Raw genomic sequence first — 27560 nt, forward strand, 5'->3', positions numbered from 1 at the left:
AAGATCAATATTTCAGAATTTAGAAATACAATTTAGAAACGAAATCAATGTTGACAGGTTCGATTATGAAACTAATCGGAAGTTGATTTTAATTTCGTGACACCTGTATATATAGCCCAGCTTTAATGCAGCCTCGGTATACCGTAATGTCTTCCGGTTCGTAGCGACTTCCAAGATATCCCATCGCGAGACCGTGAAATATCCGTCGCGTGTCGGCAGTAAAGTATCGCTATGTATCACGCGGAAATAATAAATGGCTCCCGAATGTCGCATTCAGCCACGGTTTAATTCAATCCTACGGCTGACTCTCGCGGATATAATTGCACAGGAATTTAATACACTTCCGTGATAAAATCAGCTAAGATAATAAAACTATTAAAAAATTATATTTATTTCAGGCTTCGTCCAATTAATCATAAGTAGCAACAATCAATCTTGTTTTTAGAAACTCCACTTTCTTCCATTTACTTCATTCAATCAGGCATTTTAATTAGGTGTACGTTTTTGCAAATTTCTCTTGCCTAGTTTGCCCTCCTCCGCGTGATTTATTAAGTTCATCCTTAGCCCTTCTATTTCGACATTCATGGAGGGTCATCGGCTCCGCGATCGACGCGCGGGAAATAATTGACAGAACGGACCTCCTTTGCGAACGCTAACAAGAATAGAAGTTTTGCGTGTATTCGCGAATAGAAAAAGGATTGAGAGGCCGATGCTCCGCGTGATGTAACCTCGCGCACGGGCCGGAGTGACTGCCCTTGTGCGTCTTCTTTTTTTTCGCGAAGCATGATGATCTCGATTACATCTGGCCCCGTGAACCTTTTCCACCTCCTCCTCCTCCTCCTTCTCCTCTTCGTCCTCTTCGTCCTCTTGCCTCTTACTGCTGCTCCTGCTCCTCCGTCTCTCTCCTCTTATTGCTCATCGTCGTCGAAACGGAGTCCGTGATTGATGGTCTTTTGCTTGTTGTGTACGCACGGTCGCTCAATACGTCGATATACCGTTAGCTTATCGTCCGCATTGTCGGATTAAAGCGTGCGAAAGGCCTGCGATCTGTTACTCCATCAAGTGCAAGTAGTTTCGCTCAGCTATGTTCTTCCTAGTAATGTTTCTCGAATCTTTGCACAGTAATACTCGCTGCTAATGCTTGCAGTATACAGTTTCTTTTACTTCTTAAGTGTCTGTATCATGAAATATGCATTTTCGAATTAAAACGGCATATACTTATTGTATACATATAACATTTGTACTATTAAACGCACATTTGCATATGCTAGAATAGTTATTTATACAAACGGTAAGATATAAAGTAGTTTTCCCCTTTTCTTCGTCGATTTAAGATTTAATCTTGAATGGAAAATTAAAAATGACATTATAAAAAGACGTTCGATACAGTTATTGCGTGAGAAGAAAATAATGTTAAATTCCGTGCAAAGTTTCGAGGCATATCGAACGGGATAAGGAACCAATTTCATCGCTTACTTAATGAAGGGTTTATTTGCACTCCACGCGCATTCCGGATTTAGCATAAAGCGAGAGAGGATGTCTCGCGAGATCGTTCGAGAAACCATAAAACGCCTCGGCACGGCCCGGCTGTTTTTCAGTGTTCCGATGTGGGATCGTCACGCTGGCTGCTGGAAAACAAGCGGCTCAGCTTCGCCCATTACGGGATGTAATGCGGCCGCGGCGGCCAATAAGTCGGGCGTCGCGGTGGGACCGACCGGTCGCGCGCGCGCGCGGCGGGTTCGTCGTCCTAGATCCCTTTTTTCCTTCACGCATCAGCCTCCGACGATCACGGGCGCTTCGTGGAAACCAAGTAGCCGAGGATACACGCTGCATCTGTCCCCGCTGTATTAAAATTGACGCGGCCGCGGAGCCAAACAAAAGAATTTAACTTCAATCCGCGGTCTCGTGAATGTTCGTCGGTTCACCGGGCAAACATTGGCACTCGCTTAACGATTAACGTTACCTGAGGTATCTGAGGGCACATTTGCGCATTGACTGGATAGAAACGATTAACATCACGTACGGTTAAAGGAAATTAGATGCACCTAATTACTCGGTTAATTATGCGTCTCGTGTGCTAGTCGAGCTTGCACAGATAATGGCGATTAATTCGCGACTACGTGCGTAGTCGCCGATGCAGGGATAGACGGTGCGTTATTAACCCGATTTATTCATGTAACTGTATACATATTAAATGAATACGGTATTCGCGGTTAAGGTTTTGACGAAGTAATCCCGGGCATGAATAAGCGAACGCAGCAGCCAATTGCTCGTTGCTCCGTCAGATAATATCGTCAGGGCGCGCGTTTGCGATTCGCTCGCCTAGCATCTCGCGCATCTCCCGCTGCGAGATATTAAGTTCGCTTCTTTAGTGAATGGGTAGGAGGGCACATCGCGGATAAGGACCGTAAGATAGTACGGCGAGCGCGGACGCGCGATTAATTGTCTTTTCCCACGTGTCAGAATGATGTACCGGACTTATCGTCCGGGGAATGCTACTTCGAAATGCACTTTGCCGATAAACACCGTATTCGTCATTACGCGGACTCTCCGCCCGCGTACCGTGTGGCCTTTTATTGTCTACGGTAATCATTATCCGTTGCGGCCGAGCGCGGTGCGCGGTTCTCTTTTTACAGACACGTTTGATGCGCCACTAACTTTATAGCGCATCATTGTGCGCTCCGTGCGCACGTTTTAATATACATCGTGCGCGGTCGAGAATATTAGAAACATTTGTTACTTTATCGTATCGAATTCTTATATAAGTTTTCGATTCAACGCGCTGTCAGCTGTATTGCAAGCGTACTTGTAAAAATGTAAAGAACAACGAATCTAGCTCTAAAATATTTTACGTGCATCAAGTGAAAGAAAATGTAAGACGTATACTTTTAAATCGTCTTTTAAATTTTCTTCGAAATTCTTTCAACGCTTCGTCTGTTTTATTCTTCTGCTTGCATTCTTTTGGAACACGTACACAAATGGATTCTTAAGTCTCGCGCAACCTTAGGTTCACGCGTGCAAGATGCAGGAATGCGATAGCGGGAGCAGGGATTGCGAAACTGTCGACTTCGCGTCCGTTTCGTTGTCGCGTCGCGAATTCGCGTCCTTTGTCTTCTGTCGTGGTTGACGAGGGTTGTCCTACCTGTCTCTCTCTCTTTCTCTCTCTCTCTCTTTCTCTCGACTGCCAATGGATCGCCGTGCGTGCACGCACGCAGAGGTGTGTCGTCCAGGCGCGTAATTAGTCGGTATGCGAAACGCGCCGACGTCCTTGAATTCGCGCACGCTAACACGTATGCGTGCACGTCGTGCCGACTTCTGAAACCAGTCTCTCGTCACTCGATTTCCGATTCCCTGTATTGAGTAATGCGGTACATTATCGGGCCTCCTCGTTACGTCGGGGGAAACGTTACGCGATTACGACACTACCGCGCAAATACCGCGAACAACGAGAGGCGTTGTACTTGTCAATATTGAACCTGAAGTCCGAACTCGCTAATGAATATTAATTGGCGACAATCAAGAGCGGCCTATTCTCGCACAATTCTAACGCGCGCGTATCTGTGAAAGTAATGAGAAGAAAATTATATAGTATCTAGGAGAAATCCCGGGTCATGCGTGTGTCCCAAGCGGAATTCTGTCGGCGCTCATATGCACGCGATGCACGTTCCGCCTCTTCCCGCGCCCGCTCTAACGCGGGTGCCCCCGCGTATTTACTATACCGCAACGTAATTCCGCTTTGCATGTTTTACGTCCGCACAATGGGAGAATTATAATTTTTAATTGGGTGAATTTGAATCGCATTACGCCAATTAATCCGCGACCGGACGCTCCGCTTTGATGCGCCTCGCGTCAGGAAGGTTGCGTTACGAACATTACGAGTTATTGCAGCCACAAGGGTGCGGGGAAGGTGTATAAAATCGAGGAAGCAGAGAATTGCGATTCCGTAATCAGTCGCGCTCGCGCGCGCACACACGTACTCTCGGCATTTGCTATTATAACGCCGCCATTTGTTATCGCATGTTTTATGCAGGAATTAGAAGCTTCATGTATCTCTTAACACCATTATTAGATAAGTATAATTCACTTCTTATACATATAATTTAATATATATATAATGTTTCAAATATGCTTTTACTTGCACTTGTGCCTTCATAAATACAATTATAATCTCGAGAAAACAGACTGCTAATCTCTCAGTTGATAAGAGATCACGTGTCACAGCATGCCGAGCCCTTGTTAACCAAACAATTAGGCACAATTAATTATTGCTTTATCTGAAATATCGTGCCACTCGTTAATTCGGACTCCCGAAGAAAAGTTCGATAACCCTCGTTAAGAGATCGGCGACCCCCAAGCTGGAAAACCTAACCGTAATCGCATTGTTTGACGATTATAACTCGAGATGAGCTTACCGCAAGTAGCTTTGTCACAATTAAAAGTCTCTCGGTCGCTCGCGGTTGTTTATTGGCACCTACATCGACGCCTGCTCACGCATAATCTTTTCGCGATAATCAACGTTCGCCGACGGGGAGTTCAGCGAGCGCGGCTGCGCACTAATACATTATTCTCTTCAGGAAACAATTAGCGTCCATTCCCGTTCTCATACGCGATAATCCCAGTCGCGAGTTCCTAGTCGCGATAACAGAATATTTCTTGCTATCGTCCCGGTCGTTTCCTCCCGAGAGGAGATTTTCACGCTGGAGGATTCTTCGCGAAAAACACACGAGCCGACTCATCGTGTGGTTGATAGGAAAGGAAAAAGGGACTTTTCCGAGCGTATCCAGAGCATTAATGGTTATTACTTATTACGTCGGCGGGGAACGGCAACGCGCGCACGCCGCGCGCCGCTCTCGTCGGGCTCGCAAAAACCAGCCGCGAAATTAATGTTCGCCGCGCGCTAGGAATTTCTTTCTCGCCAGAAGTTCGCCGGATAATGCGTGCCGCTGGCAGCAGCCAGCGTTGCGATTAATCTTTTTGTAATGTGTATCAAATTTTGGTTGTATCACCCTGGACACATGCCACTCGGAGTAGATAATTGCCTCGCGAAATTGCCGTACAGGACGGTTGAAAGCACTACCATCCACTTCTCTTTGAGCTCTTTGGGTTTTGCACGCACAAACGATTTTACTACAATGGTAGCAACACAAAAATTGTTCATGTAAATAGTTTTTCTAGGCATGTGAAAACTAGAAATTGAGAAAATCTTTTTGAATCGCGATACCTGTGCGCTTTACTGAAGCCTTAATTATTATTGTCGACGTTCTAAATACGGCGACGTACTTGTATCCTCGCGAGGGGAATAATTTAAAAAATAATGACTTTTCCAATGCATATAAGGAGGCGCGGGCGCAATCAACGGGCGGAAACCAACGGAAAAACATTTTCCACGGCAACGGCCATTACAAACCCGGTGCGTTAGTTTCGCGAGAGCGATAGCTCGCGAAAGCAATATTCCATGCTCCACGTCTTTATGCGAATTGTGGCGTTCACGCTCGAGATACTCGAGGGAAAAAATGCGAACGGCTTTTCTCACCACTCGATGGAAACTCGCGTAATTATGAAAAGTCTTGTTGCTTATGTCTTTTTTACCCTACCCTAATAACCGGCGGAGGTACATATACGTTATATTGAATACTTCGTGTAGACTTTATGCAAACACGAGGGTGAATGTACCTACTACGGACAAATATGGATGTGGAAGTTAAATCTTTTTCTCTCAAGTCTCTCCTTTTCTTCAATCTTTTCTTTCTCGGTACAGACTTCCAAGAATTCTGACGATTAACTCAATTCTCGGGTTGGAGTTTTCTAAGTTTAAATAGGGAACGAGTTTCATTCCCATCCAAAACTTTTTTCGAAAATCTAGCATTTTCTCGATGGTGCCTGGAAAAATCAAAGAAGCTAATATAATTCTTTCGAAATTAATTGATTCTCAAATCACACGTATTAAGTTCTGTGAAAATGTCAGCCTTTTATCACTGATTAAGCAAATTTATCGGAAAGATATATCGCTTCAATTATTTTATTTTAGCAATCTCTTAAAAATTACTCTTTCTCTTTGGAAGAGGTCGAGATTTAATATCACAGGACAGGAAAATTCTGTTTGGCGGGTTCTAAGGACGTCGACTCATCATATGGCAGCGATAACTCCCGGCGGCTAATAAAAGTCGCATGTTATCGCACGTGTGCGCGCGATAGTAGCGTCGTAAAAGAGCGGATACATCATGACGCATTTTTATCTCACACGACCCCGTGAAAAATTCACTGTACTTTCCACGACGCATCTCCGCCCGTCTGATCTTCCAAGTCGCTTCAAGAATTCGTGCCGCATTAATTTTACGATCAGCGCAGATTTTACGCGGCTTACTTTTCGACTCTCGCGGCGGCGCGGCATCGGAGAAAACTCGCTCGCGTTGCGCGTCGCGCTGCAGAAAAAGTAGTTCTCAGAAGCGCGGGTTACTTCATAATTCTATGATTTAGAAGAAATATTGACCATAATTCCATAGACACTTCCCTTTCAAACACGTATTACAAGCTTAAAATAATAATTTATATTTTTCAAATTAATTAATAACTGCCTCGCTAACGAACAATCGCTTGTCAACGCGAGCGTTTGCACGATCCGTTCCTGTCGACTCCGCTCCCAGCTAATCGGCGAAAGAACGCCGCCATCTCGTAATTTGACGTTTAAGAATTATGGAAGAATGCGATTCGCGGATGCATTCTGAGACGGACATTCCGATCGCTCGTAGATCGCGTCGAGAATGCGCCGCGTGCATTTACATAACTAGTTCGGCAGAGAGCGCGTTCCGCGCACGCACGTACACGCGCGTTTAAGAAATTGTGGGATAACTGGTGCGCTCGCGCTTATCGAGAAATATGTACGTGCGAAAGGACGTCGCGGCGCCGTGGCGTTTTCTTCATCACGATTTCTTCATTGAATAACCACACACCGGTTGCACTGATCGCGTTTCCCATCGCACGGTGCAAGAAATCCATGCCGCGCATTAATTAATTAGTGACGAACTCGCTGCGCGGAGAAGGAAGCGTTTCTGCGATCGAAACGTTCGTCTAAAGGACGTTGAGCAATATTTAACGATGCGCTCCTATCTACGATCACCGAGATATCTCGCTTATTTACTTTATGGGAGACGCAAACATTGCACGATCTCGTGTATGTACTTATTCCGAGAGAGAAAAATAAGATTTCGCGCAACACTCCCAGTAACTTTCCGCTGACATGCTAATCGATAAATTTTCAGTGCCATAAAATAAAACGGAGAACTTTTTTGGCGTTTATAAATACTCATTCTCTAAAAAGACAAATTTTGATGTCACACCCTGTTAAATATCAAAGGATGAAATTTGAACCAATACCTTGGGTTAAATAACATTTTGTTATTTTTAACTGCCATGTATCGAAATTTATTATTTTAACTTCGAATTAATTAAATTAACATTGTTTTAATTAAATTTTGAATAGGAATGGCGATTTACAGGAATGGTAAAAAAGACTTAAAAATTGAGTAAATAATTTGAGTGTAAAATCACATAACATTGCAATCTTTTTATCGTAAGACGCGGATTATCGCACCATTTTCGAATACTTATGCTTGGGAGCTTCAGTTAGAAACTTTCTTCGTACCACAATAACTCGCGTCTCGAAGTCTCGTTTTCTCAAACGCAACGACATAAATATGTCAGAACCGATAATTTTAGACCGACTCCCTTCTGGCTTCCCGCACAGAAATGACAGTGAGTTGCAATACGCTCGGTTCCGCTCGGTAGAACATAGTGTATACGAGCGCGGACCATCCGTGAAACCTATCGAAGCGGACATCCGATCGAGAGAGAGAGAGAGAAAGAGAGAGAAAGAGCGAGAGAGCGCGGACGGATGCCGGACGGATCCACCTGCGCGTCGTGCTCGCGATGATGCGAGAACACACGGGGTCGCACGCATCGCGCGTCGTCGCCGCCGCGCGGTTGCACGCACCACGAGCGTTCCCACAGCGCGCGTATACGCGCGGAAAAGTCGTCGCGCAAGGTACCGATTCCGCGACGACACGCTCGCTGATCGCCGACCAAGGAATTCGATACACCGGCACGCCGCGCCGGGGTGTTGCCCAGGGATTTCTCCCAGGCAAACCAAGCGTAGGAAATTCCTGAAGGTAGCACGGCGGGTGGAACGGATTGCGGCTTTCGTGATTGCGTACATTTTTTTTTTTTTAAATGGTTACTGAATTCTCGCTGATAAATACTTATCAATGCTTTTCTGAAGTCAGAATCCGCGAGACAAGTGGAACGCGGATGTTCCGCTGGTCGCGGGAGAGTCAAATCGTGATTTCCGCAATGTCGTCGGTCAGGAATAATCGCAATTATTTCATTCCCCGTGCTTTACGCGTTAATTATTGGCGCATCCGCGGGTTTTCCTCGAATTTCGGGCTTCCTTTTACGCGCCGGAGTCCGTTTTGATCGCCGCGAGCCACTCCTCGTAATCAGCTACGGGGGCCACCCGCCCGCGCCCGATCGTCGTCGTATGACGACCGTTCGCGACCGGTTATCGCGGCATCGAGAGCTTCTCGGTAGTTCGAAGGTGGTCTTCTTATCTCCCGGAGCGCGCCGTGGAACGTGGTAACATCGGCTGTCGTTCTCTCTCTCGTCGCGCGCACGATCGTGACTTTGTCGGCGTGCCTACCCGACGAAGATCCACGTCCGCGCGCGGACCAAGTGCATGAAATGCGCGCGGATGCATTAATCGGCGCGCTCGCGGTGTCGGTTAGCGACGTGCAAAAAGGCCATTGAGTATGTATAAACCGTTTTACTTTACGATCTCGTTATTTTAGACGAGGAAGCCGCGGCGCCCGCGGCGATTCTGAGAAAAGAAAACGCACGTGCGGTATGTAAATCTGGCCGTTTTATTTGAACAATCGTTTTATTATTTTTCAAACGGTGGGAGACCAATTGACATAAATCGAATGATAAATAATCGCCGATTACGCTCACGGTGCTTGGCTCACATTTGCATTATGCGCCGCGCCGCGCCGCACTTGCGCGTGACGACGCCTTTTGTCTCGCGTTTAATCACCCATCTCGTTCCCGTTGCGCGCGATCCGCGCGCTGTGTCCGGGCGCGGGAATCGACGCATAAATCATCACGTGCGCACCGCGTATACAAGGCTACAAGGCCGTGTGTCGATCGCACGTGAAGGAAGCGCATGGAACAGCTGTTACCGAACAAAGGCGCGACGAGACGGGACGAAATGCATAAGCCCTGATTACGCGCGTTCGCGCGCCGATGCAACACGGTGCTCGTCGCTCGTCATGTCGATACTCGACGTCCACTCATCGCCCGGATCCCTTAATCCCATCGTGTGTTGCTCAACGAGTCGGTCAATACACGTGCAATTGCAAAACATCGAAGCTTCTTTATTTTTTCTTTGCCGTCTTTGTTTTTATTCTATCGCATCATATTGGAAATTAATTATTTATTATTAATTAATTATTAATTATATTTTACTATTATAAACATGTTTAATTACACATAATCTTATGTTTGTCGATTTTAACTTTTTTCTACTTAAATCTAACTCGTAAAAAATTATACAGTTCAAATAAATGGTATATATTATAGAAGAAATTTAATAATATATATTATCTTTTGATTTTAAGTCTATCGTTACATTTCGACAATCGTTTTATCCACGGTCTATCAGAAGATATTTCGGGAATAGTGATAAAAAATTGCGAAATATCTCTGCATTGGGAAATTCTTGATACCAGGTGCTAAGTCACGTAGCTGAGCGTCACACGTGCCCCTTTTACGCACGACGCTCGATATATTGTACGTGTTATCCGCGGCGATGAGTTCAGCGATTGAGTCAGTGCGCGACTCGGATTATTATCGCTCAATACGATCGCGGCACAGCTGTTTACAGCGAACATAAGTATTTCCTTCCGGCGGAACGAGGCTCACGGACCACGGTTGTCCTTGGCGGAGTCGAGCGCTCGATGAGTCAACTCGGCTTGACCGTGGGATTGGTTCTTAAGTTTCTTCTCCATTATCGCCTCGCCGGCTACCCGCAGGATTCTCGTCGCGCTCTTTCGCACATTTGCTTCGTTACTTCTCTTTTTATTCATTTAAATAGAAATGTTAAACAAGAAAACGACAGATCTCGCAAAGAGAAGTAAAAACGGATGAACGACGGATGAACGGAATGCGGAAAGATGAATTTAATGATTTAATACGTATAATTAACGCGATTTCGCTGTACAAATGTAATGTCGAGGGACCGATCCTTTCTACTTTCTGATAACCGCCATGTAGGACCGCCAGTAATTCTAGGACACCGTGTATCTCCAGCGGAGAGATCGCCTTCTCCGTGAGAGGCCTCTGAAAGGAACGGAGCTGCGTTGAACGCAATTCACGCGTGAAGGAGGGATAACGCCGTGGCATGCCTACCTTGAGATAGAGACCCGTATTATGCAGGTCGCGGCTACTCGTTTTCTCTGCCGCGTGTATCTCGTACACGGTGCACAAGCATCACCCACGCGTCGCCGAGCATACGCAAGCACGCGCGCGTTGGGCGCTCAGCGAGGCGGGAGGTAGCGAATCCACCACTCCACACACGCATCTGGTATTCTACGATCGCCCGTACAGATCTGCGCGCATCATTACGCACCCCCTCTTCGAAAGATGCAATCCGCAGACGGACGGAACGCCCGAGCCTTTCGCGAATGCATCTCGAGATAGGAATGTGCAAAACTGAACCTACACCGAAATAAATAAGCGGCACAATGTTAATCAGGTGCCAACTACTTGAAAAAACAGAATCAACTCTATTCTGCACTATTTAACGTTGTGGAGATAGAGGCGTAACAATGCGACTTCTTATAACGTTTGCGATGATTTTCGTATAATAATAGCGGTAAATTATCTTGCATGCTTTTTTTAAACGGTGATTTAATGCAATTCTGCACAATTGTTAAATATAACAATGGTAGTTATTTTACATTTCTGTGATATGATTATTTCTAATAAAATGAGTTTGTGTTTGGTCGATAATTTTATTAAATTTAAAGTTTTACGAAGTCTTGTAATTATAATTATAAATTTAAACTCCTTTAGAAAATCTTTTTTTTTCTTGTTTTAGCAAACTGTGTTATTTAAATAGGAAATAATTTCTTGTTATAATATCATCATTTTTCTATAATAAGGAATATATTTCTACATTTTGTAGATTTTGACAATAAGTCTCGCATAACGCGCATTCCTATAACATGAAACCCATCTCACTGCGTGTCATATGGGAGTCCCTGTGGTTACATGTACATTATGTAGTAGGCGTAGAGTTACGATGATACGCGAGAAGAGCAACATAAAATCGAGTTCAGCATCTCCCCTCTGATACCGCGTGAAATATCCGCGGTTAAATTTTCACCATCGTGGCAACGGTTCAAGACGCAACATTTGAGACGCATTCCCGCAGCTAGGCGGACGTCGACTCGTCATCGTCGTCGTCGTGCATCCGGTACATACGAAACCACGGCGCGAGGAGGAGCGCGAGCGGGCGGGCGAGCGAGCGAGGAATGCGCGGAATGCAACGGGGCCACCGTCGTTCCCCGATGATCGCGGGCCGCTCTCGGTTCCCGAATACCTCCGGAGTCCGAGCTCCTGTTTTTTTTCACCGCGACGCAACTCGTCACTTCGTCCCGACACCGAGGGCGAAGTTCGACACGCGAGGCCGAATAAACGCGACGCGTTGTACCGAACGGTATCCGGTATTCCGGTACGAGGGCGAGCCGCACGGGTAGGGACAACGGATGCAACGTCGAATGCGTGACCGCACCTTTCATCAGCGACTGACGTAGCGACGACAAGAAAAACTGGGACTGTTTTTAAAAATTGGGGACGAAAGCATTAAATCAACTTTTGCTTGTTATTGTGAAAAAATATGTGAAGGGACATGCCATTATTAGTAAAATATGTTTACTATATTATAATAAAGAATCTATATTTGTATAATTAATAAATTTTTAATAAGTGAAACAGGACTGATATGATATACAATCAATTAGAGAAAAATGCCATTTCTAGGCTGGATCTTGGTGGCCTAATAATAATATTTTTGTATAAATTTTGTATACTTTTTTAATAATTTTTCCTAAAATTAACTGCCTTGAGAGGGAGAGACAGAAAGAGTTAGAATAAAAATCTCGTGTAAAAAAAATTCGTTCTAGCTTCGTGAATGTGACGAAGTGGTAGTCAAAGATACATATAAGTGTTCAATCACGGCATGAAATTAAGATCACTCGCGAAGGTATGCGATGGCATTTGGGGACGTCTGAAAAAAAAAAGGAGAGATCGCGTTTCCTTTGTGTCCGTGCGTACGCTGGGAATCCGGACATCTGGTCGGCTCGCGCATTGGGCACGTTTGCCAAGGTTAAATAAAACGACCTGAACAGCCGCCGCCGCCGGACATTCAGCGTTGTTCCCGGATACGTTCCTGGTGCGTGTCGCACCAGAATAATGCGGCGGCGGTGGCACGACACGCAATGCCGATCCCGTTTACGCGTGTGTAACTCGGTTGGCCCTGTAAAGCTCGAAAGAGTTTAACAATGCGAACGACCATTCACCGGACGTGTTTGGCGGAACGATCAACGGTATACGCGGCTAATTCGGTCGACCCGGTCGACCAGTCGTGGGCGCATCAGGTGCACTCAACATCCTGGTGACGCTCTCCAGATGCGTAGATGCGTGCGAGCGCATCATCGTCGACGACGATGTAGGTACAATAAGCGTCGTGCACTTCGTGGATCTGGAACGGGGCTAATTAACGTTCCCTCCCGCTGAACTGAGAGAGGGAGAGAGGGCCAGACGGCGCCAGTTCGAATACCAGCCAGAAACGGGGATCCAGACGGGAGATCGCGCCGCCCGTGATCTCCCCTTTGAGAGTTCAATTGGAAGGCAACGCGGAATTCAATGTTCTCCAATTTTGCCCAGTCGCGAGTCTGCAATTGGAAATATGTATAAAAAATATGTATATTGTATAAAATACAGTAAATGAGCGCACACATATGCTCCGGTATGAATATATATACATGTATGTGTATAAAGATAAATATTAAGTAGAGAAAGAACTCTTCAAGTTTAAGATCACTTAAAATCACCTATTAGAGATTAAAGCGGAGGTCACTCTGAACTCGGAGACAATATTGTCTCCGACAATAACGGAAAAGGATGAAAAACGCAATTTAAACCCAAGAATCCAAGCAATAACCGACAATAACAGAGGAAACTAAATGTTCCGCGCGGACTTTTAATCCGTCGTACCTCGACTCCTCGTTCCTACCATCTCGTCGGCCTTGCTATCGTAATTAAGGGCCAATTTAATTAAGAGGGAAGGAGAGAGACAAAGAGAGAGGGAGAGACAGGAAAAAAGTCGCCAACGGCACACGAGAGCCACTTCGCAGGATGAATGAACTCGTCGCGCGGATATGTAGTACCCTCGGGTATGCTTCATCCACGTGTGTGTACACGCACGCACACGTGTGTTTACGTGCCAAGTGCCGGGGGCAACCGCGAAAGGCTCGATGACTCTAATTAGTCGTCCTAGTTTGCGCTTGTTTAGAGACACTTAAGTTTATCTGCGCTTGAGCCGCGTGGCGACCGACCGTCCAGCGTTTCTTGCTTTCAAACGGACGCAAACGGCGAAGAAACGTATTTAACAATTTAACAACCGAGTGCCGTGAACTCCGCGATATCTTGCTTACCAGGCGTGTCATCGTATATTATCCGTTTCTTACGCTTTTTTTCTCTATTTCTCTGTTAACAGCATGAAGAGATGATCGCGAGTCTGTCGATGAACGGCAGCGGAGGGCCGGGGAGTCGCGTGGGTCGTGGATTGGCCCTCCACAGGTCCAATTCCAGCTTGGAACTTCCGCACAGCCCGGATCCTGCCTCCAGGGTGCCAGAGACGCCTCTCAGGAGGGAGTATGGTTCCCATGGTACGGGTCGAATTTTTTGCAGATATTTTTTCCCGAGTTTGGACGACCAGTGAAAATAGATTCAAAAAACATACGTTGTTTAAACCTTCCTTCTTTACCTTAATTAGCTTCCTTCGGAGAACGGTCCGTTACTTTCTCTTTTTTTTAATTTTATTTAACTGTACGATTAGGACGAAAGAATATTTTGCTGCGCTTATGATAATATAATTTTAACGGAATTTTGATTCTTCGGTAGTGTATTTTTTACTTAAAGTCCGATCTTTGAAAGAGACCGGATGTGCCGTGTTCGAAAGTGTTGTAACGGCGCTTCAATATTCATCCCATCGCAGGAAGCATCGACGTAGTGGCGCAGTCCATCACAGGCGGCGAGAACTTCTTCGCCATGCTGCAGGACTTTCGACCGTCGGACCAGCGCGGCGTCGTCACCGGTGACTATCTGCGTCGCGTCCAGGACGGGTCCGGTCAGCCGCTCGACGTCGACGAGGTCTGCGGCCCAGCCGGCGCCGGTTCCAGTCCAAAACTGCGGCTGAAGCTGAACAGACTGTGGGGCGGTAAGCCGCCGCGGGCGATGGAAGAGACGTGCACCAGCCCGGTGGTGTCGGCCGACGTGGAGGAGCGGCACCGGAGACGCGCGTTCGCCCATTACGACTGCCAGTCGTTGACGGCGAACTTGGGCTACGCCGCGAAGCTCCGGGGAATCCTCCTGGCCAAGAGAAGAAATACGGCCACCGGGGCGTCCGCCGCCAGCGCCCTGAGAGCATCCACGCCCGACGAGACTCCCGAGGAGGATGCCGGTGATGGAAAAGGTACGTTAAAGAAAAGAAAAGAAGATAGTTATACAAATGGGAAAGATTCAAGAGAGTCTTACTGAATGGTTTTAGGTAACGAGCTGTTGGAGCCGTGTCCCTTCTTCCGCAACGAGATCGGCGGCGAGGGGGAACGCGAGGTTGGCCTCACTCGCTGCGCTCAGGGCAACGGAATTCACAGACCGTCGTTGTCTTACGGCGTCTCCGTCCTGGAGCCGCCGCCCGGCGAGACCTTGTGGAAGAGCACTTGTCCACTGCAGAAACGGCCCTTACCCATTGAGAGCGTCGACGAGGGGGCCCATTACTACCGACGATACTTCCTCGGTAAGTGAACGAAGACGTGCCTTTGCTCGCGCAAATCTTTTGTCGCGTTATGTAAAAGATTCTCGCTCGTTACGCCAAGAAGACGTCTGGTACCTGCGTAATTGCATGCGAAAATTTAATGTTTTTAAAATAAATTTTCAATTAAAAGAAAAATTAAAAATGACATTGATTTCTTTGGACAATTAAAGCACAATAAAAGTATGCTTATAAATAGGAAAAATTCTGCGCCATCGATTATTTGCTCAAAGTGTCTTATAAGGGATATCCTGTCGCAGGACGAGAGCATCAGAACTGGTTCGGCATGGACGAACAGCTGGGACCGGTGGCCATCAGCATCCGCAAAGACGTTAACCAGTATCGCGTGATCGTGCGCACGTCGGAGTTGCTGACGCTGCGCGGCTCCGTGCCGGAGGAGGCCCTCGGCATCAGGCCGCAAGGCCGGCCGCCCACGAGGGAGCTCCTGGAGCTGGTCGCGCCGGAGGTACAGCTGGGCTGTCTGAGGCTCGGCACACCTGCTGCCGAGGAAGCGGTGGCCAGGTTGGACGAGCAGGGATTGTCCAGCAGGTACAAAGTCGGCGTGCTGTATTGCCGATCCGGTCAGAGGACCGAAGAGGAGATGTACAACAATCAGCACGCCGGCCCGGCCTTCCTGGAGTTCCTGGATACCATTGGTACGCAATGTTCTTTGTTACAACATCAAATAGTACATCCATTAAAAGTAAAAGTTTTGCTATGTAAAAATCAAAAGTAAAAAATTACTTTTTTTTTAGTACAAATGCTTCGCATTTATCTTCTATTAGGAACGTTTGTTCACTTTTATCCATATTAATGTCAAAAATCTCTTTTCGGGCTCTTTCAATTCTTCTAGTTTACGCTTGCTATTATCTATTAAGTGATACACGTCTCTTCGCAGCTGGAAAGTTTTCGCGTGCATATTAACAAGCGAGTTAACACGGTGCGGCGAGTCGAAGAACTCTCGCGTCGGAAGTCGATAAAATTATTCTCTCGTAAACGCCGTAAATAAAACAAGCCGGAAAAGCGATTTACACGCGGATCCACCGGTCGCTTCGCGGATAGTTTGACTCGCTTTATCGGCGGTTAACCGATTCAATGCCCCGGAATGATTTCACCTACTGTACTTCGTAACGCTAATCATCCGCGAACGCGCGGCGGTAATTTCGCGGTCGTTACGCGCGGACTCTCCGCGCGTGGAATCTTTGCGTTTACGATCGCCTTAGTTATTCCCATTAACGATTACTGTCGCTTTCTAAAAGAGAAACGCACGTCCTGTTTTTTTTCCTTCGAGCGTCGCGCGTTGCGTTTCGCGCCGCTTCCGCGGGCCGATGGTTATCTCGCGTTAATTTGTGGACGCTATTATCAGCTTACGTAATGCTAAAAACAAGAAACGACTCAAGGAAATTTGATATTTCTTTCTTATAAACTTAGCTTATTCAATATACAAATACGAAATACATATATATGTAATGATTTCTCCCATGTTTCTTGCTTCTCGGTTTTATTTTGCTTTTTTTTTTTCTCGAAAAGATAGGATCATGTTTGATGTATTCTTTTAATACAAGAACGTGCGTGACCACGTAGAAAACAAGATTGATAACGCTCGATATGCAAACACAGGCGCGTCCTGAAGACGCGTACTAAGATGACCGACGATTCTCCGCTGCGCGCCGGGCAATTGAGATAATTGCATGTTTTCATGACAGGCCAAAGAATAAGACTGCGAGGATTCGAGGGTTACAAGGCCGGACTGGACACCAGAACCGACTCGACGGGTACGCACGCGGTAGCGGCGACGCATCGCGGGACGGAAGTCACCTTTCACGTGTCCACCATGCTACCCTTCACGCCTAACAACCGGCAGCAGCTGTTGAGGAAGAGGCACATCGGAAATGACATAGTCACGATAGTTTTTCAGGTACGGCTTTACGACCGGTCGTAAATTAAGGCCGCCGCGATTACGCAATTGTGCGATAATGATTGCGCGGCGAAACGGTATGGCGCGCTCACTCTCTAGATTTATTGTGCCAGCTCCGTAAAAAGCAACATGAGACATCGCGATCGCCGCCGCGTGATTCACGTTACTGGATATTTAGTCGGGATCGCGATGTACCTGTCGCGTATATCGCGTTAGACTACGAGAAATTTATCTGCACATTCGCGATACCGGTTCTTCAAGTTTAGATATTTCGAGCAGGTGATTTTACTCTCACACGTTTTATGTAGCAAGGTCTCACATTGATAATTTGCTTCTCCAGGAACCTGGTGCGTTACCGTTCAGTCCGCGAAGGATACGCTCCCAGTTCCAACATGTGTTTATCATCGTGCGAGCCGTAAATCCTTGCACCGATAACACGCAGTACAGCGTGGCAGTGTCCAGGAGCAAAGAAGTGCCCATATTTGGGCCGCCCGTTCCGCAGAGTGCGACATTCACGAAAGGAAAGGCCTTCGCAGACTTTATCTTGGCGAAGGTCATAAATGCCGAAAATGCGGCTCACAGGTAAGTCTCCTTTTTTTTCTCAGTTTTGTATGTCGATAAAATTGATGAAACCGAACATGTGTCTCTCGCCAGATCCGAAAAGTTCGCCACAATGGCCACGAGGACGAGACAGGAGTATCTGAAGGATCTTGTCACGAATTATACTACCACCACAGTTGTCGACACCGGCCAGAAGTTCTGTACGTTAAACTCTTAGCAAATTCTATTTGTTTTGAATTATAACGTGATGGTAAATCTCATATAACTAATTAAATATAAAATTTAATGTATTTAATTAGATTGAAATTATTTTAATGACATTCCTGAGATATTTATCGTTTCCCTTTCTGTGGAACAGCGATGCTCTCCTTCAGCAGCAAGAAGAAGACAGCGGTGCGACCGAGGCTCTCTTGCGACGCGTCTCAACGCGGCGCGATTTGCTGGCAAGTCATACTCGAGGACAGCAATCAGAATACCGATTGTTATTTAGGCATAAGTATAGACACCATCGTGTTGATCGAGGAGCACTCCAGACAGATAGTATTCGTCACTCCGTGCGTGAGCGTGCTCGGATGGCATGCCCAAACCAATAGGTAAACATCTTAGATTCTTAATATGTCATGTTACTTAATTACTACGCACATCTACTAATTTAAAATTTAACTTCTTAACATGTTGATGAAAAAATTAAGTTCTTTGGCTTCCAATCGTAATAATTTCTTAAGTTGCTCGCTAGAGATCGCGCAACCGCCACTTAGCGCATTATTCACGACCAGTTTATCATAAAAACGCTCGCGGAAATCGAACGATTAATTGGCCTAACATTTATGCTTTGCTTTGCGGTTCAGTTTAAGATTGTATCATCATCAAGGCGAATGTATTACCATACACGTACGCGGTGATTACGGCGAGAGGGACGAGTTAATGGAAATTGTGGCTCGGCTGCGTGCCGTAACTCAAGGCGCGCCGGCCTCAGAGCTGTCGTTGAAGAGAAACAACCTCGGACAGTTGGGCTTCCACGTCCAGCCTGACGGCGTTGTGACGCAGGTCGAAAGTATGGGGCTGTCGTGGCAGGCGGGCCTGAGGCAGGCCTCCCGGCTGGTTGAGATTTGCAAGGTGGCCGTGTCGACCTTAAGTCACGATCAGATGGTCGATCTATTGAAGACCAGCGCCCAGGTTACCGTCACCGTGATACCGCCGACCAACGACGGAAGTCCGCGAAGGTACAGGATCCTCCAAATTATAAATATATATTCTTGTCCCGGTTTTCCGAGCTTTCGATCGATTTTCAATTACTTCGTAAAGTAAATCGAATACAAAATTAAGTTTAACCAATTTTACGTTAATTTTTTTATACGCCGTTTTTATAAGTTCAAGTTTCAACTTTTAAATTAAGTAGTTAGACTGATGAAACTCACGGAAAGCTAAAGTTTTAGAGTAACTAAATCAACTGAAGCATTAAATAGATTTTCCCTCTTCTTACACGATAGAGGCTGCACGCTACAAAACTGTCATTACCTGTCGAATAATTACGAAGGGGATTACGAGAATGTAACCAGCGCGGATAACACGCCGAGTCAGCAAACGGCGATGTCGCATCAACGGCGATACGATCGATCGTTCAGCCCGCCGCGATCGAGCAACAGCTCCGGGTACGGTACTGGATCGAGCTCTAGATCGTTCAACGATCCACGGTTTCCGTTGGAGGGTACAATGACTAGCAGCAGTAGCGGACACAGTAGTGCCGATGATCGTTGGTGAGTGATTAACGTAGTGAGATCGCATTAATCCTTACACGACTCATCGTAACATTAACAAAGCTTCTTTTTTTTAAACTGTCGATCGTTGAACGTGTAATACCGCGTCCGTCTTTATTGGATCCGATTAATATAGAAAATTATTTTACGCTTGGTAAACGAATCGAAGGGAAACAAAGTGTTTTTTATTCCAGGTACGAGCTTCTGGAACCGCAAGATCAAGACGGCAATCATCGCCCGGACGGTACGCCGCCTCCGCTACCAGTGCGACAGAACTACCAAGCCGTGACACCCAGCAAGTCCGGCCAGAAGAAAGACAAGACTCATTACGCCAGCGCTAAACAACTCGTGGACGGTTCGAAGCATCGCGAGCATAATCACGAGCATTACACGAAGGAGAGCAATTATGTGTCGTCAAAGATGATTCAGGAGAACGCGCGACACGACAATTACCAGCGGCAGCTAGACAATGCGCATCGCGGTCAGGATCACGTACCCACGAATTATGTAAAGCTGCAGAAGGAGCGATACGAGATTAAGCAGGAGAACCTGTACGCGTCTCAAAGGGAGCTCCACAAGAATGACGTGCAGCATCACGGCCATCAGAAGCTCGGCCCGTCGAATTCCCTCCCGTTGGCGCACAATGCCGTTTACAGTCTGCCAAAGTCGGGCAGCAACAACAATCTCGGCAGGTACAACGAGTACGAGCAGTCCAGCGGCGGCAAGTACGACTATGAGACGCCCACAAAACCGGACAGAAATTCCAAGTACGAGATGCAGGAGGAGAAGGTGATCGATCGGTCAGCGGCCAAGTACGAGCACGACGTAAGAGCTCACGAGAAGAGAATCGGCTATGAGTACTCGGAGGATATTTACGAGAGGCGAAACAGCAAGTACGACGTGGAGCTGGCCAAGTACGAGATGGAGTGTCAGCACGGTGGTAACGAGAGGAAACACAACAACGACAGCAATGGAGAGCATAATCGAGACCTCATTAAATACGAGATGCCGCACGATTTCAAAGTAGGCGAGAAGGTCACCTGTCTGAAGACCAGCATGTCGGAGCGACCGGTGCCTCACAAAGTAAGCGTCGAATACCGACAGTCGAAGGACTTCCCGGCGAGTCTGCCGCCGGAAATGAGGATATCTGACGTCAATTGTCCCGAGGTGACTACGATGCCCAGCGAAGATGAGCTGTCGAACGGCTCGGGCAGCGTGTCGCCCAGACTGCGACGTGCCAACAAGCATCGCGGCGGCAATCGCACCCCGTCCAGCGGCAGCTCCAGAAACCAGAGTCCTCGACCCAAGCCAGGTATGCGGAACTCGCATCGGAATTCCGCGAACCTGACGTCTAGCACGCTGCAGGAGGACCTGATGAGATTGATCAATCCCGACTACATCGCTGACGACAATCAGATCGTCAACAACAATCTCGTGAATAGCGTGATGAGCCCGAATCAAAACTCGAACAAGATAAACAATAATATGTTGGAGATCCAGAACAGGTGCAGGTCCAGGGAGAATCTGTGCGGTAACAGCACGTCCACTTTGAGCGTGTTGCCGGCGAATGGACAGGAAAACGGGAACAATGGGTCAGAAGTAATCTTGACGATGGCCAGGCCAGCCACGGTGATCTCGAATGCCAGCACTGCCTCGAGTCCGGCACCGAGCGAGAATAAATTGTCAAAAGAAGAAAGGTTCGAAAAATTGTGTTTAATTTTGAAAAACTAAATTTTACTAACAAAATATTATATATAATTTTATTACATTATTAATAAATAAGATAAAAATATAAAGTCCCTAAATTAAATGACTAATTTGATAACGCAATGATTTCCCTTTAGATTATCGCCGCGCGTCACGAAACCGCTTCATCCGATCATGAAACCGCACAATAATCTAACGCCGATCAAAGACGTGAAAACTCACAACGACGCGAACGTGGACTGTTGGAAGAATCAACATGCGGATACCAACAGATCGACGAAGCAGCATGCTCAAGAATGGTCCGACGACAGACTCATAGAAGGATGTAATGCAAACGCGTAAGCATAACTGCGGTATTTAATCGGGCATGCTGATGTTCAACAATTAAGTGGAGAATATTGTATCTTTTACAGGAATCCCGTTTCGGAATTGCAGTCTCATCTGTCCACTCTCGAGCTGAGAATGGCGAGGGAGACGCGTCTGCGGCTCTCGTTAGAGGACGAGGTGCGCCGATTACGCGACGAGAATCGACGTTTGCAGGAGTCCGAGAACCTGCGACTCTCCTTGGAAGACGAAAATCGCCGTCTGAAGGATGAGAATCACGCAGCCGCGCAACAACTCCGGCGTTTCACGGAGTGGTTCTTTCAAACGATGGATCATCAATAATCAATATAATAATGAATTTAGAATGTTTTATCGCCCGGTGATTGTTTCATACGGTGAACACGATAATCAATAAGCTATCTGATTCTTGTCAGTATCTTAGAAGTTACAAAGATGAAAGCATATCGTCGCTAATATTCTTTAAATATGAACAAATTATCTTTATATCCGATCGTTGGATCGGTTAGCGTTTATTTCAATCGTTCGGCTCGGAGAACGATCTTTGTAAGTACAGTATTAACGCGACCTTCGCCTAAACGTATAGATGTAGGGTACATCGATCGAAGAAAATTACAGGCGATTGTCAGTGTGCATAAACCGTGAGCGAAAAATAATATATCGTTCACGACTCTTTCGACACTTGTATTATATAGATTCGTTAGATTATTTTATTGTAAAGTATATAAGTTACCATCGTACTGTTTCCTCTACTCAAGGATTCGTGCGTTGACGAAACTATCTATCTAGATCATTCGATGAAGTAATTAGTACGCGTCTGGATGTCCACACCCGTACGAGGACAATGTACGTTAAACAATATCAACGTTTGATTTTACAAAAGCGACCAAATGACCAAATATTACTAGCGAGCTAAGGACCGCTTTAATTCTGTAATTTATTATACCTTTTATATTAATCTTCTATAGAGTGTTAATACAGAACGTCGCACGCGTTAAAGGCGGACACCGGCACGAGAGCGACGCGCTTCCTGCCAGGAATTTCTTTTTTGTAATAAGTGACGAAGCATAATTTCGACATGATGTAAATGAAAGCGACGTTCCCCGAAGACCGTAAGTCAATCAATAAAGAGAAATGTGTACTTTAACGATATCCTCATTCCTGAAAGGACCAAGCGTAGAGTATATTTTCAGCGTTCTAAAAGCAGTTTCTTTACGTAACACGGAAGTATAGTACACGCGTAAGGAGTGGATAGGACGACAGGGATCGATTGAACCGTTACCACCGGTTAGAATAAAATAGTTTATTGTAATCCACAGAAAAAAACAAGACATTTCCATGATGCCTTAAGATCTGTCTGTCTCACTGTTCTGTCAGTTTAACAATTAGCTGCGATTACACTCCCTTCGGTTCGAGACCACGCGAAAAACGCTCGCACGCCGCCGTGTCGCGATACCGGCATCAGCGACAGTCCCTTAATACTCGATACGCCGGACATAATAGTCAGAATCCAGCCGACTCACGAGGGATCGGATTATGCGTTTTGTATCCTAAGACAAGAAGGACCTACGGCTTTTTTTTCTACTGCCGCGCGATATCGCGATTCCGGCGGCTCGCTACTGGCTGTTGCTGTCGTAGTGTCGCGATACGCCTATCCTTCTAATCGCATTGGCGGAAGAATAGCGCGGGATGTTCTCCGTCTTCCCTCGTTCTTCTCTCTCCTCGTGTTCACGACCGCCCGTCGCATCCGGGCCGTCGATCTCGACGCGATTTATCGTTATCAGGTGTAATCAGAGACAAGCAAAATATTACTCCATCCTTGCGAGCGTCACGGTCCATTTTCTCCATGTCTCACTGTCTATTATTTAATGCGTTAAATGTGTGTTGTATCGATAATTAGCTCGTTTCTAATCTCTAGATCTATGTATATCGGCGTTCCGAGGGAACGCCCCCGATTACTGCGCTTTCTGAGAGGAAAGTGATTATGCGAGAGAATATTTGATCTGCCTTATAATCGAAACACTGTGAAGTAATATTTCACGCAGCTCTGCGTGTAACGCTTACGTCACCGAGGCTCCTCTTCGGTTTTTTTTTTCGTTCGCTTAAGTACATGAGAAGTTATGCTTATAGCAAGTGTAATTACTCGTAGAGATGTTTAAACACTCGGACTTAGTTTTACTCTAGTGTAGCGTTTTTTTTTCCTATATACCTCTAATTAACACGCCCTCACGTGGAAATACATCTCCCCATTACGAAGCTCTGGATGAGTTTTATCGTTCGAATAAATCTCAAAGCGCGTCTCACAGACGCGCAAAAGATGATTGACGTGCAACGATCGGGAAAAGGAGTCGCACGCAATAGTAGATATTCAAAGAGCTATTTTGATAAAACACGTTTGCACAGGAGTTCAGATTTCGTAATGGGGAATTCAATTCGTTGCAAGAGCTCTTTAACCGGCGAAGTATATCGCATATCGTCCGTCTGTCATGGAAATTAAGAAAGCACGACGAGTCGAGCAGACGAGACGTTCCCGACAGGAACGCGAGTCTTTGAGATTTCCAATTGTGTTCTCTTGCCGGTTGAAGCCGTGTAGGAACGACAGTGCAAAATCCGAGGGACGTTCAGAAGACGATTTACAATCTGGAGCGTCTTTTGCAACATCCTTTGGATATTTATACCGTCTCGGAAGCTTCGTCATGTCGTGTCACGAGCCCGACGTGCCAATCCTACGGAAAGCAACGCGAACAATAGGGCTCTTAATCGTGTAAGTTAAACTATATACTCGCATTTGAGATTTCGTTTCGCATCAGAGGCTCGGTGTGAGTGTGCGCCAGTGTCAAGGAAACGACGGAAAACAAGCGGAATGAGTTGCGCATAACGAAAGGATTGATCGATCCTATAAAGCATTCATAAAGGAAACCAACGGCAAGGCTGGCACGTGTCGTCGCAGTTATGCAGCATGAATCATGCACGTTCAGCAAGCGGGCTTTATGGCACACAAAGATAAATAAATATACCGGATGGATTCGATCGACAGTTAGCGGTCTTTGCGTTCAGAGAACTTCGAGGTACAATCCAGATCGTGGCTATAAAATCGTAGATAAAATCGTTCGGAAAACCGAGGAAATACGCGTCGAACGTTTATTAAGAAAATCGGACAAATAAATACGCAGAGCATATTTTTTTAATACAAAATTTTATATATTCGCAGTTGGTTTATTTTATTGATGATTTGTTGATTTGCGCTACTTATTCAGCTGTACGTAACAAAATATAATGTGATCGTATCTTATAATAAAATATTCCTTCCTGGCGATACAAATTCTCACTGGCTGATACCAAATATTGTATAATGTGTTAAAATATGCTCTGACGTAATAGAATGACGAATAAAATAATTCTACAGACGAGTCGATCGTTCCATCCCGACCTTCTTTCACAATAAAAAGCGAGGCAACTTCGAGTGGTCGCATTTTTAAAAAAAGAAAAAAAAGAAAAGAGTTTATGGCGAGTACTATTTTCTACCTACGGTAAAATACGGAGTTGGAAGTGAGAAGGGCACGGATAAAAAAGACGGAGATTAATCTACCATCTATCGTGTACAGTTTTTCACATTCTACGAGGTATCCCGCCTTCATCCCGAGTCAAGCTTTAACGACAAGACATTATCTCGACAAATTGGAGATGTATATTTTCTTTGCGGCGATTTTGTAGGAAGCGCAACATAGTAAAAATTATACTCGTGAGGAAGTTGCCTAAATTGCCTGATTGATTGCAGACAAATCTAAAAATTATCCCTAGTGGAAAAATGTCTCAGAATTTGTCATATTATTATTCAGAATTTCTATGAAAATTTTAAGACTCTCAGAATGAAAGAGAATTTTGAATAATAAAATATTTCAGATTTTTACATATTTTTTCAGAATTTTTTCAGAATTGTTTATAAATCTAAAATATGAAAAATTCTTAGAAAATTCCTGAGAAAATATAAGAAATTGTTTCACTAGAGATTCCTCAAAGGTCGTGTGCCTCATCAATTTCGCTAATAAGATCCGTCTTAAACTCGAAAAATAACAATCTCGACGTCGAAACTCGGGATGAGGGCGAGGACACCCTGTGCGCAAGAATCGCAATTCCGAACAATCGTTTGCGAACAAAGGTGAGAAGACGTGACTGGCAAAGAAGCGACGAATCTCGCGTGACGATCTTATCTCTCCCTTCTCGTCATCGTCATTTTTTTCGAAAGTTTCTCAAAGTCGTCGTTCGTCTCACCCGCACGCAAGATGGCAAATCACGGTTCACGTGATTGACGATCGCACATATCCCGGAATATCTCGGGCGAAAGAAACCGGAAAAGGGTATAATGCTTCACGATAAGTCCGCCAATTAACGCCGTCGTCCCGGCGATTGTTACATTCTGTTTTCCTACGCTCGCAAACATCACCGATAATATCGTCGACCGGAGGGCGCGTCCTCCGTTTAAAATACAAAAATACTGTTCTGATGCACCATATCTTCACCTACTATGCCCTACCATTATGCACATTATAATCCCTGTAGTCTTTAACGCTCCGTTATCGTGGACGAGGAAAGAATACTGAACAGGAGGTGTGTGTATACGGAGGTGTGTATGACAAAAGAAAGAAGGTTTGATCGCGATTGCGATCTGCGAGATCTCAGAGGCTCGTCTTGTCTCTGGACGAAGCGTTCGTTTCTGGAGAGTCGTTAACGCGCGCAATCTTCGTTCTCCTCTTTTCCAAAATGCCGGTCGCACCAAAGTCAGTCGGTTGCGGCTAATTCGGAGCAACGATTATATATGTATATGTAGATTATACATGATTAATATAGAATATATTACAAAAGGTACATATGTACATGGGACTATATATTTCATGATCAGAAAGATGATTGTTTTAAGAAGTCTCTGTCAAGAGCTGCCGCTTGCAAATATTTTTAAGCGGGCGACTATCAATTTATTTTATAACTATGTAATTTATTTCACAATTATGTAATGTATTATCAATAATTATGTATTTAATTAGATCTGAGTAACGGGGGATTTTTGTATCACGGATCCATTTTTTTTTCTTTAAGAAATCGCTGCTCGGATTTAGGCGAATCAGACTGCCGGTGAAACTCGGCCTCGATGAGTGACGGTACACATCGAAAGAAGACAATGCTAACAGCAGAATACCAAAATTCATACAAAAAGAAAGAAAGAGAGAGGCGGTAACAAAAATTCAACGAAGACGATCGTCGATGTATACAACATTGTTCTTTCCGCAGAAGAATCTTGTGTGTGAATTTTGGTACGCGCGCGCCACAAGCGACGGACTGTCATTGCGATATCGGTATTCCATGTTCCTTGATTAAAGTTAATACTACGGTCGTTTAATTAGTTTTATAAATCGCGACACGGCGTTCGCGGAATCGTATCGCGTCGCTCATTATCAACTACGGTTATTAAATCGTATAATTATATTTATATATATATACTTTGTTTTATATATATAATATAATATAATATAGTATATATATATTCAGCATCACAGTAAGATAGCGCCCTTCATTATTAAGTTATCGTCGATCAGCTCGGACATTATATTTTCATTCCTGTCAACAACATACTCTACAACAATCCGCTTTAAACATCGTCAAAGAATCCCGGCCGCGTCCGGCATGCGAATGCAGCGAGTTTTACGTACTACGGACGCAGGTGACGGGTATTGATCACCTGCGAAAGTCGGGAGAGAGAGAATATTAATTTAAAAAAAAAAATCATAGGTTTAATCGTAGAGCCGCGTCTGATTGAAGGCGATTAATAGCCGAAGAAGCGTGACTATCGGTTCTGCGCGTGGGTCGACGATTAACTGAACATGATCGTAGTCACAACGCGAAGTGCGATCGTAAGGGTCGCCATTCTGTTCTTTTCACGACGGATTAAAAAGAATGAGAGACATAACGAGTACGAATCTCTAGAGCGCGCGAATGAGAGCGCCACGGACAGTTCACAGGTCTCATCACCGGACAAGCAAACGCGTTTTCTTATATTAAAAACGGAAGAGAGATTACGCACGACCGATGGATCAAACGACACGCGATTTGCGACAACAATACTAAAAACGCGATA

At 45.5% G+C, this 27560-nt stretch overlaps 1 protein-coding gene across 2 annotated transcripts in view; it reads left to right on the top strand.

Moving 5' to 3' along the window:
• LOC112454537 (signal-induced proliferation-associated 1-like protein 1) overlaps nucleotides 1-22577 on the top strand; it is a 57091-nt gene extending 34514 nt beyond the window's left edge. Inside the window, exons 2-14 of one of the 2 annotated variants that reach the window (XM_025015999.1) lie at nucleotides 13829-14000; nucleotides 14330-14806; nucleotides 14882-15130; nucleotides 15406-15801; nucleotides 16852-17063; nucleotides 17404-17645; nucleotides 17718-17824; nucleotides 17983-18217; nucleotides 18473-18847; nucleotides 19115-19381; nucleotides 19576-21078; nucleotides 21226-21426; nucleotides 21502-22577. In XM_025015999.1, the coding sequence (XP_024871767.1) occupies nucleotides 13838-14000; nucleotides 14330-14806; nucleotides 14882-15130; nucleotides 15406-15801; nucleotides 16852-17063; nucleotides 17404-17645; nucleotides 17718-17824; nucleotides 17983-18217; nucleotides 18473-18847; nucleotides 19115-19381; nucleotides 19576-21078; nucleotides 21226-21426; nucleotides 21502-21754 (4680 nt within the window). In that variant the 5' untranslated portion in view covers nucleotides 13829-13837 and the 3' untranslated portion in view covers nucleotides 21755-22577. The remainder of the gene's footprint in view (nucleotides 1-13828; nucleotides 14001-14329; nucleotides 14807-14881; nucleotides 15131-15405; nucleotides 15802-16851; nucleotides 17064-17403; nucleotides 17646-17717; nucleotides 17825-17982; nucleotides 18218-18472; nucleotides 18848-19114; nucleotides 19382-19575; nucleotides 21079-21225; nucleotides 21427-21501) is intronic. The other variant, XM_025015998.1, reaches the window with a different exon arrangement.
• Nucleotides 22578-27560: the final 4983 nt, after the last annotated feature.

This window comes from Temnothorax curvispinosus, unplaced genomic scaffold (genome assembly GCF_003070985.1).
Source record: "Temnothorax curvispinosus isolate PA1 unplaced genomic scaffold, ASM307098v1 QBEX01005133.1, whole genome shotgun sequence".
NCBI classification, from domain to species: Eukaryota; Metazoa; Arthropoda; class Insecta; order Hymenoptera; family Formicidae; genus Temnothorax; species Temnothorax curvispinosus.